A 16753-nucleotide genomic window follows, 5' to 3' on the forward strand; every position below is an offset into this window, starting at 1 on the left:
TAGCTCAGTTTGTAGAGTGCTTGCCTTGCATATACACAAGGCCCTGGGTTCAATCCTTAGCACCACCAAAACAAAAACAAAAACAAAAAAAACAACAACAAAAAAAACACCTTAACAAAATCTTATATCCTTATAGGAAAACTGGAAAGGGTTCCTTTCTCCTAGAGTCTGTGGGTTGGGAGGTGCCTGGTATATAACAGGCCCTCAACAAAATGCTCTGTTCCCCTCCCCCTAGCCCCAGCAACCCACTGGACAAGAGCATTCTTCACCAACAGCAGCCCTCTGCAGAGACTTTTTTTTTTTTTTTTTTGCAAATGAGAGGGAGTATTATTTCTTCCCTGTGCACTCCTCCGGTGCTTCTTGGAATTTCAGGCAGGCTGTTATTTCAAGGAAACAGGGAGAAACAAGACCCTCTGAGGTCTGGTTCACAAATGGAAGGAATCCCAGGTACACCTGGTCTCACGGTCAGAGAAGTTCAAGGTCATGATGATTCAATAAAATTCTTTTCCCCCAAGCTACATTTATCCCTTAGGCTTAACCAAAAGGCAGAAGCCCAGGCTAAAGGGTCAGGATGACCTTATTTAGGGCTCCACCCTTTACTAGCTATGACTTTAGATGAACCAGTATTTCTGAATCATGGTTTGCAGGGCAACAATGCCATTGGGTCTCTGATGAGAATTAAAGGACACAATGTATGGGCATTGTACCAACACAACTGGCACAGTGCTCAGGCAAACACTAAGTGAAGCTGCTGTTATGCATGTGTATGCTTTACCCGTGAGGCACAAACCCAGGGGTGATCTGAGGCCAGGCAGGGGCTTACAGCTCAACATTTTTCAATCAGCCGCAGGTGAGATCTTGCTGCACTCATCTCAGCTCCCCACACATGCTTAACTGCTAGTTCCTGGTGTGTGCCCAGCAAGTTGAATTAACAAGAAATGCCCAATGTTTCAGCTAGTGTGTGTTTTTTTTTTCCTTTGTACCCTGCTGTGGCCCATGGGATCTGGCTTCTCAGTTTGTGCCTGGCATCCACAGACAAGTTGTTCTGCAAAATTTCTGTCAATTGTGCATGTGTGACGGGGGACTGGGGTTTGGTTGGTACTGAACATGTGCTAAGTAAGCACCCTACCACTGAGCTATATCCCCAACACAGTTTTTGTCAATTTTAATGAAGCACTAAAAAGAGACAGACAGGCAAACAGATGGACTGACTTGTGACTGTTTTTAAGAAACTTTGTTAGATATGATAATGTCAAATAGATCAAGGCTTCAACCTCCTTTTCTGTTTTATTTATTTGAGGGTGGGACAGAGATAGGGGGAATTAAACCCAGGGGCACTTTACCCCTGAGCTACATCTCCAGTCCTTTTTAATTTTTGAGACCAGGTCTCGCTAAGTTGCTGAGGCTGGCCTTGAACTTGTGATCCTCCTGCTTCAACCTCCCAAGTTGCTGGTATTACAAGCATGCACACCACTGAGCCTGGTTACTTTGCTCTCTCTTTCATATAATTCCCCACAACACACAGCGCACATTTCATTCTCAACAACACACACTTCTGCAGATAAGAAAGGTGACCCACACTTTCATTTTCTTTATTTTTCATTGATACCGTATGAATACAAAGTTTCTAGAAAGCTACAAAATGTCTACCACTTTATCAAGAAGGCATCAAAATGTGTCACTTTGCAAAGACATGAAAACACCTGCAGGAACTGACACAAAAATAGCATTTTTAGAGTGATGAAATAATTGCACTTGACTGTCATGGATATTAAAGTTATCACACATATGTACCGCGAAAGCTAGAATACATTTTTTTTTACAAAGCACTTTATAAAAAAATTCTCTGCACACAACCCTATAATTTTCATATAACTATCATACTAAAGATAAATTCACTTTAAAGCCAACACTTAGAACATTTTTAAACAAAAAGGTACCAGTACCTAAACACAAACGTTAACGAATACAAGAATACTGTACTGCCCAGAGGCTTAACCAAATGCCTTTTGAAAATTTCTGCAAATAGGTTGAGAAAATGTGTGTGAATTTGCCGCCCCCACCCCCAACCTCTCCAATCTACCCAAGAGGAACCCAGTTACCCAGAGGCAGGTTCCCCAGCCCAGTCCCAACAGCAGTACAATATCAAAGGAACCACTGACCAGATGAAACGCTTACATCACAAGCCCATCCTACACACGAGACACGAAGACACAGACTGTGAGAATCCATTAAGTCGTTTAGAATGTGAACAAACACACGTGGCAAAAACCAATTTACATAAAATTTGAGCATATTAAAGAAGTAAAGGCTATTCAGGTTTCTTTTTTAAATGTTACAAAAAAATTTTTTTTTGTCATTTTTCAGGCACGTACTGTTTTTACTTTTTTTTTTTTTCCTTGTTTGCAGTCATGAAGCCTATTGAAAAAGGCCTACAGAAGTAAATATTTCAAGGAGGTAACAGGGAGATGTACATCTTTTTTGAAAGAAGTGCAGTTAATATCTAATTTACACAGTGAAACTAATCACAGAAAACAATGCCAAAAAAAAAAAAAAAAAAAAGGAAAAAGAAACCCAATTGGATTGGTTTCCAATTAATTGACATCTGTATTCTGTCCACCTCTCTTAGAGAAAGGGGAAGCAGAATCAATCTCCTTGTGGAAGGCAGACAGAGTCAACCCGAGAGAGGTGGAATCTAACGGAATCTACCCTATCTGATGATGAAGAGAGGGAGTGGAAATGCTGTCTCTAAACTGGAAAGGACGCAGCGTGACTTGATACAAATTCACAGAGTAAACAGTTACAGCTTAGGAAGTGGGGCAATAAATACAAATATTTCATCTTACTTAATGGTGCATGACTTCAGTGAAACTACCCTCTGCAATGTAGTCAACTTTTAAACATAAAACCTTCAATCTGAATGACAAAAGCCAAGAGTTTAGGAGAAAACTATTCTCAAAGGAAACACAGTAACAGCTGAAAAGCAAAGCAGGAAAACACACATTTGACTAATTCCTTCCAAGTTGTCCTATAGTCCTGACAGGGAGGAGCAGAGAATTTGAGCAGCTGACTGTAACTTGTATAAATTTCCTTTTCATTTGCTAGTGTTTTTTTTTTTTTTTTTAAACACAGAAATTTTATAAATATATACTCACAACTTGGGGTGGATTGAAGGATAAAAACCACTCCTGAAACATCAGTTCAGAGAGGCTCTTCTTAAAGACACCAGATAGAGACAGATGGAACATATGTATTAAGAGGCTTTCAAAGTTGTCTGTTATTTTTACATCTATATTAGCAAATAAAAAAACTGATTTTTTTTTTTTCCTGGCTTCTTTTTGGCTGGTGTTTTGTTTTTCCTTTTCCTTTTTTTTTTTTTTAACCTCACCTCTATCAGTTTTCCCATGTTACACAAGGTTTTGATATAAGCCGAAACAGACTTTTAAGGAGTTGCCCCCTTTGAGGGCTGGAACATTCTTTGAAAATGCCAAATTGTGAATGGTGCTCTTTGGAAGTTTCTCATAGCACATCCATACACAACACTCAGAGGCAACACTTTTGCCCTAAGAAGAACACTTCAATTGTAATGACCCTAACACATTTTTGTTCTGCACTGTCATCTCAGTTTGAGGCTTCCAACTTTCGAAATGGTGTCATTGTGTAAACCAGATAAGTGCGCACTGTCATTTGAATGGAAAGGAGTCTCCACGGAGACTGAACACGAACACACGGAGAAGGCAAAAGCTGTAATATCTGTCCACCGGCCAAGATTCTGTTGTTTGTGCGGAAATTCCTTCATCTGGACGCAGGGCTGGGTGACGGGTGGAAACGGCACGCTGGGCCATCGGCACACACAAACACAACAGTTTCTGGGTCGCTCCTGCAGCGGTGTGCTATGGCGGGTGGTGGTGGGGCCCCCACTGGCAGGCAGGCGGCGACCACGTGGTGCTCTTGTGAACAGAGGCCTGTGGTTGGTTACTCATCCCGGTAAACCAAAGGCATTACGGTGATCTCAAAATATTTTTGGTCTCTCTACAAATTATCGTTATTATGGCAGCCCTTTTCTAAGCTGGAAATCTCAAACCAAAGGCACTTTCATGCTGGAGTGCAGAAGATTCACAAATAGCTAAGTATTTGGTCATGAATTTAAAAGGCAACAATAAAAGTACAATTTGCTTTTCATAGTAAACTACAAAGTTGCAACCTTCTGTTTTGGTATATACATTTGAGAGCAGTGGTCAAAGAACCGACTTGGATTCCGGTTTCAGATTTCAGGCCAAGTCGTCAGTTTCCTACCCAACTGAAGAAAAATGGTGGGCTTCAAAAACAAAACGAAAACAATTTTTGCTTGTCCTGTTTCAAATACTGGGCCAATTGGTAAGTGGACAGGGAGTCTAGGCGCGAGAAAAGGCTGGCGGTACGACTAAGGTATTGCTAAGGCACTGCTTACTGGAACGCTTTGGCAGCTCTGAATTGAAAACTTCCTAAAAAAGTAACAGTAGTAAGAGAAATGCTTCCAGCTTACAAAAGGGCTCACGGTTCCGAGGCAGCCTTTTGCACTACAGACCCGACACGCAACGTCTCCAAGATTTAAGGCTTTTCAGAAATGACACGTGCAGGGATTTGCCACAGAAACATCAACATAGAGAAATCAGCAATGCAGATGTCCCCCTAATGTCACAGGTGTGAACACCAACAAACAATCAGCTCTACTCTTCGTTGGGACAGGTGTAGTATACCAGAGCATATACAAAATTATACAAATAATATGTACCTGGTTTGTAAAATTGACTGTCGTGTGATTTAAATAATTGACGGTTGTACAAAAACAATGGCTAAAGCCACCACTGTATTGAAATCTAATGAAGACTTGGGTTTAAAAGTCACCTGGGGACTTTCAAACACCAAGTGTTCAGAATAGGGGACTGTTTTTTTATTTGGCTGGTCTGAGGGCAGGACTTTGCTGCTGGGATGCTTAGGAAATAAAAATTTGACTGAGAGCCTGTGGCAGGTGCATTGTCCTCAAAGGAGGCGAAAAGGCTCATCAGCTTTCCTACCTGTGCTGGTTGCTCAGACAGCCTCGGTAAGGCGCAGCACTACCCCAGGAGAAGCAGCATGGGTAACATGGTGCTTCTGCACAGGGGATTCTGACTCTCCCCTCTCTTCTGAACCAACCCTGACCAAATATTCTTAGGGATCATGTAAGCATAGAGCACCAAAGAATGGCCTCGTGTGGAAGAGGCCAAGGATTAAAGAGGCAAGCGCCCTAGAAGTCCCTCAGCCTTACTTGGTCACGAGGCAGCTGGGTGACTTTAGGCAAGTCATCTCATCTCTCCTCTGGCCTCAACCTCTTCATTCAAAAAATGCAGGGAAGTAGTATGTTGTGCTCTCTCTTAGCTCAAGAAAGAAAAACTCTGCAAGTCCCCTTCTGGAATGGATTCTTCTCCAATCCATCCCCAAAGATGAAAAAAAAAAATGTTTGAGAGGTTTCAATAAGTTCTACAAACAGCACTGACTATAAGGCAGAAAGTAGAAGCAGCCGGAGGAAATAAACCAGAAGGATTAAAGGTTTGATGAGGAGACCCAAGAACTTATGAGAAATAACAAAAACTGCTGGGATTTTTTTTTTTTTTTTCAAAGCCTCTGGTAACTAAGGGCTGAAGGTCAAATCAGAGAAGTTTTAGAGCAGGAAGAAACATGGACATAATGTCACTTGATCAACATATTCCCACCTGCCTCTTGAAGATCTGATAAAGGCTCCCAGGAGAGAAGATCCTACAGGTGAAATGCAAGGAGAAACCATTACCAATATAGAGATGTGGCCTGTAAGATACAGGACAGTTGTTCTTGATGAGGGATGACTGTGTACCCTAGGGGACACTGGCAATGTCTAGGGGACACTGACTTGTGACAACTGTGCAAAGTGGTGCTACTAAGTAGAGGCCAGATCACTAGTAAACCTCTGATAATGCCCAGGACAGCCCCACACAACAAAGAATGATCTGGTCCAAGATGTCCACAGCATCAAGGCTGAGCTCAGGTAGCCTGGACATGCCAGAGATTCTGGCCAGGGACATGTCTTGAAGTGACTCTGGTTTTAGCATAGGCATCTAAGGATGGTAGAAATGAATGCCAACAGAACAGAGCCCTGTACTTCAGCTCCTCCCTAGGCAAAGTTGGCCTCTGAGCTCCGAAGTGAAAGCACACTGCGTCTCAGGCAAACCTGGTTCTGGAGGTCACCAGGGGAGAGCACCTGGGAGAGAGGTGAGGACTGACTTTGCAAAGGCTTCATTATGGTTTAGGAAACTTAAAACACAGACAGAAGGAAGAACCATATAGGAAGCATCAGAGACTTGGATTAGGTATAACGACACAAGTTTCACCCAAAGGGTTAATTTGGTAGAGACTAAGCAAGCAAGCCCAAGGGTTTGGAGTAACTGGACCAGTAGTTAAGACAAGGAAAATATCTGTCCTGATGAAAGCTTTAGTGGAAAATTAAAAAAAATCTTATAGCTGTTTTAAATGCATATTTAAATCAAGAGTCATTCTCAAGGTTATTTAGGTAAACCCCCCAAATTAAACTCCAAGGACATTCAGAGAAAGATGTGGGAACCCAGGCAGAAGAGGACCTAGCCTGACCCTGTGAAGACACCTGGCCAGCTGTGGCCTTCTCTGCAGCTAGTAGCGCTCATCCTGTAGCTGGTCTTCTTGGGTTCTAGAATTTTTGTGCTTTGAAAGTGAATCCCAAGAGTCCCTCTGGTAGCACATTAGAAGTGCACTTTCATGTGGGAAAAAAAACCCAGACATCTCTGCCCCTGAAGTTCTGGGCTGGCCTGGCTCTAAAACCACATGAGGTCATTTGCACCTACTCATATAGTCCTTGTTCTGGGGGTGGGGGGTGTATGTGTATGGGGAGTTCCCTTGAGGAAAAATGCAAGAAATGGGAGCCAAAGTAACTTTCCTAAGAGGGGTGCCTGACAGAAGCCATTATGAATATTATGACCATGAAAGATGCGTAAGTGCTTGGGCTGAAGACCGGACAGAAGAGCAGAAAACTAGGGCAATTCCTCAGAGGCTGGCTTGGAACCAGGGAACAAAGGCAGGCCTTACTATGGAGGGAAGATGAGCACCACCCTACTGGTTTATGCAAGGATGTGCATTCCAAGTGGGAAAGTTTTGCATGTTCTCTGGTCTTCCCAGTGACCAGTGATGTGTTTGAGAGACATCAGGGTTAGTCTAGTGTTTTCCTTTCATCATAAGCCAAGGCAAACCCTTATACTCATGACCACAAGATATGAGACAATGTACAAGCACAGTCCGAGCACATGGCGGGGTAAGGAAGTGGGTGTGTCAGATGTGGTAAACTTGGATGTGGTAAACTATGTTCTAGTGTTGGTGATGTTTTGCACCTTACAAAACTTATTTTATGTTCTACTGTGTTCACATATTCCTGATGGTTATAAGATCATCATTTTCCTCTAGAAAGTCGAGGGGTAGCCCCTTTTCTCTCCCCAGTGAAGCACTTATGAAAATAACCCAAGACACGCAGCCACAAGGAACCAACTCTGCCTGGGAAATGCTTTGGAATATGTGAATTGGAAAGTTGAATCTCTCCCAAAGAGAGAACCTCCTGAAGGAGCCTGTTTGAAAAGGAGAGAGAGAGAGAGAGAGAGAGAGAGAGAGAGAGAGAGAGAGAGAGAGAGAGAACATTAGGCCTCTTAAACCTAGGTCTTACAAGGGCCATTGCATCTTACTGAGAGATGTCTAGAAAATGAATATCCTTAGAGAGAACGTATCTAAGTATAGATGCAGACTGAGATACACATAGGTATCAGCACCTAGCAAACTGAGCAACACTAAACAGATGTTACAAATGTTGAATAACCATGTCTGTATATGTGTACATATGCGATGGCATTCATACACATATAGTCACCTCAGGTTCCTACGCATATTGGGTCACCAGAAATAAAGAATTTATCCACAGGCTGGTAGGGATGCTTACAATTTTCTGGGGAGCAAAGTTGCTAAACCTGATGAGCCTTTTACTTGTTTGGTTGTTGAAATTTTCTCCCAGCCACAGGATTCTCTATACTTTGCAGCTCACAGTGCAGTATTCATGCCAATTTTAAAATTTTGCTATTAAATTTCAATGGTTCAGATGTTTACTCTTAATAAAAAATTTGGTTGTCCATATAAAATATAACTGCACACACAAGACTATAAACATTGTAAGTTTAGATTTTTCAGTATTTATCTACTTATTGCAAAAAGAGCCATCTTTTTTCATTAAATAATCAACCATCACATTAGTACAATACAATTTTACATTTTTAAATATACTATATATGTTAAGGATAAGGGGTGAAGTTTTCTTCCTCTGTAATACCTGTTCAAGAGTTTAATGGATTAGAAGATTAGTTTTAACCTTGAGGAAAGAAGTACAAATTTGTCTCATTAGGATATTTCTACCAAGCATTTCTTAAGGCTATAGTTTAACATTTGGTTTCAAAAAGAAAGAAAGGTTTCATTTAAAAAATAATTTAGTGAATTACATTCTTTTTATAACTTCCACCCTAATTAGTTACAAAGATAAGTCTAAAGATTCTTAGTTTTGTGTACTAATTTACATTTATATTTAAAGATTAATTTTACTTGTATCTTAAAACAAGAATTGCATGTTGGAAAAAAAAAAAAAGAGAGAGAACTAAATACATTTGTGTAAAGGCAGTAAATGTCCCATGGGCAATGCTCTGTCTTAATATTTTCTACCACAATAAGAAACAGGTCTCTGCAGAGAGAGACCTGGGTTGTTTAGGTTTTCCTTTCCCGAGGAATTATGGGCTGCAGATCTGAAGAACACATAGAAACAACTCGATTTCTCTTTACAACTGTACCAGAACTTCACAGCTACAATGATAGTATGAACACATGAAAAAATGACTTCACTCAAACAGGATTTAGAAAAGTTGGGGTGACCTCGGGGCCAGGACACCACCCACGTGGTGAGGTTTACAGTCAGTCGTTCAATAATGGAGAGTGTGTGTGTGCACATAGGTGTGTGTATATACAGATATCTATATATATAAATAATCATGTTCAGTCCTTTACAAGCCTGTAAATATGGTGTTGTGCTCCATGTTCACTATTTGAAACTTCAAATACACAGGCCATGCAGAGGAGAGTTTCTTGTGTATCCCTGTTTGTTACCACCTGTTTAAAAAAGAAAAGAAAAGGTACATATATATGGCACCTCATGGAGGAAGGCACACTCCCGCTGTGTCCCAGGACCATGACTGAATTAGAGAAGAGCAGTCTTAAGTCAGATCAGTGGGTTAGGAATCCAGTCGGCCTCCCTCTGCACCATCTAACACATATTCCGAGAACTTGAATCCCATCCAAGCAGGATGCCATAAGCAAGAAAGACCTTATAGATGGTCTCTCATCTATTTTCTAAGTTCAAGAAGAGAGCAAAAGAATCAGTATGGTTTATGTGTTTGGGTATTTTCTGAAGCCTGATTTCTAAAATAATTAAGGGAATTTTCTATAATTCTGTCCCACTGTATAACTATTTATCCTAAGCAATTGTGTCCTACTTTATTATTTTTATTGTGTACACACACACACACACACAGCTATTCCCCCCCAACCCCTGCCCCGTAAGGGGATCAAACCCAGGGTCTCATGAATACTAGCAGGTGCTCTACCACTGAGCTTCATCCCCAGCCCTATTTTAATTATATTTTTAAGTGTCAAATAATAGGTGATGTCATGGTACATGTATACATTGATTAACTGACTAATTAACATATTCATCACCTCACATACTTCTTTGTGATGAAAACATTTAAAATGTATTCTTTCTCCTACCTTATTCTTAAATTCATGCTACATTTTGTTTCACAATAGCCAGTGACAGGCAGGAGCTCTGTGGGTGCCTTGCTCATCACTGTATTCACCAGCAGAGCCTAGACTCAGCAAAATATTTGCCATATAAAGGACAAGGTACAGGTGGAATCATGTCCAGTGACAATCTTTCCGTGGGCACAGGCTTTACCTTTCAACATGTAATGCTGAAGCACCATCTATTACTTCTTCAGTTATGGCTCTTGAAGCCATCTCCTTCCTCACTCCATGGCCACAGCTTCTGGCCCAAGTCATTGTTACCTTCTCTCCTCACTCAGTTGCAGTCCCCACACCATCCTCAGAGGAAGTTTCCACATGCAAATCCAACTATACTTCCCTACTCAAGCCACTTCAATTACTCTCCTGTTACTTTCTTTTTTTTTTTTTTTTAATATTGTTTTAGTTGTAGATGGATACAATATCTTTATTTTATTTATTTTTATGTGGTGCTGAAGATTGAACCCAGGGCCTCATGCATATGAGGCAAGTGCTCTACCACTGAGCTACAGCCTCAGCCCTCTCCTATTACTTTGGTATTTGAAAACATTCTAGATTCAAGAGCCTGTCTGGCCCATCCTAGACCTATTTTCCTCCTATGTGCCAGGCTGCTTCCTGTATTTGCTTCCTAGAGGCATTCAAATTAATATGCCCTGATTAAAGTCTCATAATGCTTCTGATTTTCCCTAAAGAATTGTGTGATTTTTTTTTTCTTTAAATATCCATCTCATTCAGTGGATTATAAATTCCTGAAGATCAGGGACCATGTTTCCCAGTAACTAGCTCAGTGCACAACACACATGGTCATTTAATAAATATTTGCTGAATGAATGGAAATTTACACAGTAGCCAACACATACTGATTGCCTTCTCTACATCTACTCAAGCATTAAATGCTTTCTAAAGATTGTTGCATATGACATTCCAACAACTCTATGAGTGAGTGGTATTACTATTCCCCTTGGAGAAGGAGCTGAGGGGTTAATCTACTCAAGGTTCAACTTGTTCAAGGTGGCCTATTCAATTCCTTTTCCCTCAGGAAGGCTTCTCCATCCTCTTGAACCAGGTCAGCTCAACTTCTGAATCAACTTGATGCAATCAGATAACCCATTCCATCAGCCAGCATGGTTGGGAATTGGCCTTGATGACACAAGGATTGTATCTAAAATACCCAGTAAGGTCCCTCCAACTTTGTCCAGTTGGAGATTTTATAATGGCCTGTCCCTGAGGAAGAGCTGGAAAGCGTAATTTCTCCTGTTCATCAGTTAGATGACATGACTTTCATAATCCAGGAGTGCTGGCTTAACTGCAGTTTTTCTAAGGCTATGATATTTCCAGCAGATTCTTATTGGTAGTTACCAATTCCTCATATCAAAGGAATGTCTAACTGTTTAGTGACACATTGTGAAGTTATTAATCGAACCTGAGTTTCCTGGACAGCCATGCTGGTTCAAGCCACATGTCCTGAGAAAGCACTCCTGATGATTACCTGGGCTCTGTGGGAAATAGGCACTCGGACCTTTCCTGGCCATTTTATCCCACTGTGCACTGTGAGGTAGAAAGTCAGGACCTGGGAATAACATCTTCCTTAATGTACAGAAACAGACAAGGCTGGTTTTTAAGCATCAGCTAAGATGCCCTCCAAGAAATGGTGGCCGTCCACTCAGAGTTCTGACCAAGAACTAAAACTGAAACTGTTTATGAAGTCCACAGCAGGATTCTAGCTTGCTCACGTGAATGCTAAGCTGCTGTGCCTGTTCTTTAAATAGTAGAGAAAAATCTCTGACAAGTACCTGCTCCCTGCCAGCGCCCACACTAGAACCACTCAGTTTTCTTCAAAAGACCTCTAGAGGAAAAGATACTAATGAATAGCTACTATGAACAGGTATTCCAAATTCTTTTTCCTGATTGCTGGCTTCTGAAGTGTAGAGGCATGTAGGAATATCTGAGAATCCACTAAGTTCTCTCCCTAAAATATATGACACTTACATGCAAAACTGTTTGCCGGTTGCATGCCAGTCTCATCCCCGTGAACTCTGAAACTCATTTGCCAGTCTGCTTATAGCAGTGGCTTTCAGTCCTAGTTGCTCACTTCAACTGCCTGGAAAGCTTTACAATTAAACAAAAAGACATGATGCTGGGCCCCACCTCAGGGATTCATCTGGAGTGGGGCCCAGGCCTCAGATTATAAAGAGTGTCCTGGATAAACCCTTTACTCTTTCATACGTGATAAACTTTTTAATATGTGAAGGGCTTTAATTTTAAAAACCGATTGTTTTTTCTTTGCAACCGTGGTACATGGGAGCTGGATTCTACTGGCTTTGAATGTTATAGTTAATAGTAAGAAATTTCATGAGCTAGACAACAATTGGTAGCTTGAAATTGCTCAGGGGGGGTATATTTACACTATGGACACAGGGAAAAAGTATAAATCAGGATTTGGAATGGGGTGCAGGTTTAGGAAAGAGAGCTTAAAAATAACAAAGAAAGTATATCACTGATTGAGAACCACTGACCAAATAGAACCAAAACTCCAGGTAAAGAATTCCCACTCTAAGTATTCTAGTTCTTAATCCTAGTAACAAAGAGTAATAGAGTAAGCTGTCAAAGGGCTGCGTGTGTGACTGGAGTATTATCTTGGTACCCCTTTAATGAAATTGTTTCTACCAAGTTTTGTTTTGGTATTTATTTTAAAGCCTTATATAAAAAAAAAAAAAAAAAAAAAAAAAAAAAAAACTCTTAATGTATATTCTCTAAGTATAAAATGCTATGCCTCACAACCTTTCCAAAGTTCTCAAATGAAGCCCCCAGGAGGAGTTGGCCTAAAGTCAAACATCACTTAATCCCCTGTATTGCACTGTGTGGGGCGACTGGTAGGTTTCCTGGCATGGTCTTGAGCACATTCATCTTTTCCTTTCCCTTTAGCTGCCCCTTAAGTTTTGCCATATTTTTTTCAGTTTGTGAAGAACACTTTCTTCCCCTTCCTGGTAATTTTATTCTAATTTTATAGTTCTTGCAGGAGAGCTTATATTTTCTTAATATATGTTACCTCTTATAAGGCCTTGCAAATCCTTCATGAAGTGAGTCAAGGTATGTTTGAAATGCAAACCTATGGACTCAGCTTCTGCCTCATTTATGATTTGCATTTTACATAGCTGCTGAGACTCAGCTGTGGCTAACACTGGAATTACCCATGGAATTTCAAAAAACACACATGCCTGCGTCCAGCCCTCAGAGAACCTGAATGAGTGGACCAAGGGTCAGCCTGGGTATCAGGATTTTAAACATTTTCTTTAGGTCTTTCTAACGTGCAGCTGGAGTTGAGAACCTAGGGTCACCACTTTTTAACACCCACCTGAATTCCAGTTCTGCCAAATTTAGAAACCCCCAGATGAGACCCCTTCTCTTCTAATAACTCAAGCCCAAATATGGCCCAACTTTACTAGATGGAAGCTGTGAGTTCCACTGCTAGCTGACCACCTGGGGCCCCATCCAACAGTCAAGTTCCCTTGGCTAGGGCCTTGGTGGCTCCCCAGCCACCTTTCTTACTATCCCAAGCAAGCCTTGTGGCAGAATCTGTCTAGAGAAGGAAGAAACAAAAGAATTACCAATAAAATTGTGAAGTTTTCCAAAACACTGTTCATCATATATTTCTCTGGTAAGTGTTTGAGCTTGTGGATGAAGTTGATCATATATTCACACATTGGGGAGCGGTTTATTCGGTATACAAATCGGCCATTCTCAAACCTTGCATACTCCGTCTGTTAAAAGAAAAAAGATTTGAGCATTTTTATACTTTGACCTCAAAATACCAGAAACAGGTATTACTGTCTATAAAAGCATTTTGCTTTTTCAACATGAATTGTCTGTTATGTGCCATGCTCTTCAGGTAGTCGACTTTTAAAAAATATTTTTAAAAAGATCACTGGAAAGATGATACCTTCAAAGAGGAATCTGATAGGTCATTTCAGAAAAAAAAAAAAAAAAAAAAAAAACCAAAAACCCAAACTAGCTGCTTAGTGATTCTCTTCCTGGAGATATGTGAGAGCAGCCCCCAGCAAGTTACAGTTCTTAAAGAGCCCAGAGAAGCCCCTCTTTACTGTGATAAGGTCTTAAAGCCCCAACAACTCATAGTTAATTTCTCTACTTCAGGAAAAACTGGTCACCTCACATTTATCATGTGGATGGGTGGAAGGAAGGAAGGAAGGAAGAGCTAACATATATGCACTTTGAAGACCCTATGGAAGTACTCAGAAATTAAAACCACTTCCAGATCACCCTGGATGAAAAAGGAATTAAAAAGGAAATTATAAGCTGTGAAAAGGAAAATGTATCCAAACTTAGGGGGCACAATTAACCTCTGCTTGAAGGAAACTTAATGAAGCAGCCTCATAATGTCTTCACCGTTAAAAGACAAAAAATTGCAGAACTAAAGACATGTTTAAAAAAGAAGCACAAACCCCACAAAATAAATCCAAACCACAAAGAAACCAAGGGAAACCAGGAATAGGAAATTAATAAAGATAAAAGCTCAAATCAATGAAACAAATTTAAAATGCAGACAGAATAAATTTAAAAATTGGTTCTTTAAAAGGACAAAACAAAATAAGCCCTTTACACATTTAAAAAGGAGATTAAAGAAAAAAAAAAGAAGAAAGAGGCAAAACCACAACTGTAGTAGAGATGAGAAGCCATACAAGGGCTGGGAGCACAGCTCAGTGCTTAAGAACATGTGCCGGCACAAGGCCTACGGGTTGGTCCCCAGCATGCCTCCCCTACAATGCACCCATGAGATCCAACAGGGTTCTTCACATCTGCTTCACATAGCAAAGACCTAGAGGATAGGGATACTTTCCCAGAAAAACTCAAATTGCTAATATCAAACAAAAAAGAAGTGGAAAAAGTCAATAGATCAATGACTGGAAATGACCAGGACTAGAAAGTGACTTCAATATCTACCCTTGGAGAAGATACAGAGACTGCAAAGGATGTCAAATTTAGATAGGTGGAATAAGTTCAAGAGATTGATTACACACAGTGATGTTTTAGTTAGTAACAATATATTGTACACTTGAGGATTGCCAAGTATTTTAAGCATTTTCACCCTCCCCCCCAAAAAAGAGTGGTAATGCGTATGCTAATTAGTTCAATTTTAGCCATTCCACAATGTACACATAATTCAAAATTTCACATTGTGTACAACAAATACATTTAATTTTTACTTGTAAATTAAAAATAGATCATTTAAAAAGATAAAGAACAAATTGTAGGCTGGGGGTGTGGCTCACTTGCCTTGTAAGTGTGAAGCACTGGGTTTGATTCTCAGCACCATATATAAATAAATAAAATAAAGGTCTACTGATAACTCAAAAGATATTTAAAAAAATTTGTTTCAAAGGTACATTTATGTACTCTTTAAAGAATAGTTATTTTCAATGTTATTTATTCTGTTAGAGAAAAAAAAGGTACACATACTAATTCCTTTTATTAAATGAGTATACATTCAATACTGAAACTTGATAGGTTATATTAAAAAAAAAAGAAGTATAGAAAAATATGGTGAGATGTAAAATATTCAGCAAAGAAAATCTAGCAACATATCCAAAAGCAAATAGGAGGAAATGCTGCAGAGGTTCATACCCAGAAACCTCACTGACTCAACTCACATCAACAAATTGGAGAAAAATCATGTAGCAAGAGATGCTCAAAGGCACTTAATAAAATAATGCAGTTATTCCTAATAAAAACCCTAAGCAAAATGGAAATTAAAAGCCCTTACACATGTAATAAATACCATTTACAAAAGCCAATAGTAACCCTAATCATAAATGGTAAAACACCAAATCTATTTCTACTAACATCAGAACTATACAAAGATGCCTACATCAATATTGCCTGATACAACTTCGATGAAATTTTAGCAAATGAAAAGTGAGAAAATAATAAAAAATTTGACATAAACATGGGCAAAGAGGAGAATAAATTAGGGGTTTTTCTGCTATAACTAAGATTATGTATACAGAAAACCCAAGAATCTAGGGGAAAACCCACCAGAGTTAAGAGATCTTAAGATAACCACAGTGAAGACATCTTCATATAGATCTTAAATATAGATTGCAATATCCAAGGGCTTTTCTGTCAGAGTAATTAGAATCTAGAAACAGAAATTATGACAAATTATATAATTTTCAGAAATACATTAACAATGGCAAATCAGTATGATAAAGCTATAAAACCTTATTGAGATAGAAATGTAAATATGAAATAATATGAAATAAATAGGTCTTTTTTTTTTTTTGTACCAGTGATTGATTGAACTCAGGGGCACTCAACCACTAAGCCACATCCAGCCCTATTTTGTATTTTATTTAGAGACAGGGTCTCACTGAGTTGCTTAGCAACTTGCTTTTGCTGAAGCTTGCTTTAAACTTGCAATCCTCCTGCCTCCACCTCCAGAGCTGCTGGGATTACAGGTGTGCCCCACCATGCCTGGAGGAAATAGGTTCTTGATTACAAAGTTTAATATTAATAATATGCCAACTTTTCCAAAATATCTAAATCCAGTGCAATTACAATTAAATTGCTCAAAGTTTTTTGTTTAAAAAGTGCTCATTGTTTTGAAATAGAAAAGCCAGTTGCTAGCTTAGAAAACATATGAAAAAGAATGATGAGATTGACTTGCTTCATCAATATCAGAACCTACTATTGAGCCACTGTAATTAAATTCACATGGTAAAGATAGTGGATACACTAGAATGGAGCCTAGGAGCAGCTCCCAATATATATGGCAAGTTAACGGGGACAGATCTGTTTAACTGGAAAAGAACACATTTGGTTAGACACAAATGCC

The 16753-nt window shown here is 39.7% G+C and overlaps 1 protein-coding gene across 10 annotated transcripts in view; it reads right to left on the minus strand.

The window, feature by feature from the left end:
• Positions 1-1576: 1576 nt before the first annotated feature.
• The window catches only part of Tead1 (TEA domain transcription factor 1), a 258279-nt gene continuing 243102 nt past the window's right edge, over positions 1577-16753 (minus strand). For all 10 annotated transcript variants that reach the window (XM_058576901.1, XM_058576902.1, XM_058576904.1 and 7 more), the window contains 2 exons: positions 13512-13664; positions 1577-9213 (listed from right to left, as the gene is read on the minus strand). In XM_058576901.1, coding sequence (XP_058432884.1) covers positions 9100-9213; positions 13512-13664 — 267 coding nt within the window. In that variant the 3' untranslated portion in view covers positions 1577-9099. The remainder of the gene's footprint in view (positions 9214-13511; positions 13665-16753) is intronic.

Source organism: Marmota monax, unplaced genomic scaffold (assembly GCF_021218885.2).
Source record: "Marmota monax isolate L192 unplaced genomic scaffold, Marmota_monax_Labrador192_F-V1.1 WCK01_AAM20220418_F8-fsc00061, whole genome shotgun sequence".
Taxonomy (NCBI): domain Eukaryota; kingdom Metazoa; phylum Chordata; class Mammalia; order Rodentia; family Sciuridae; genus Marmota; species Marmota monax.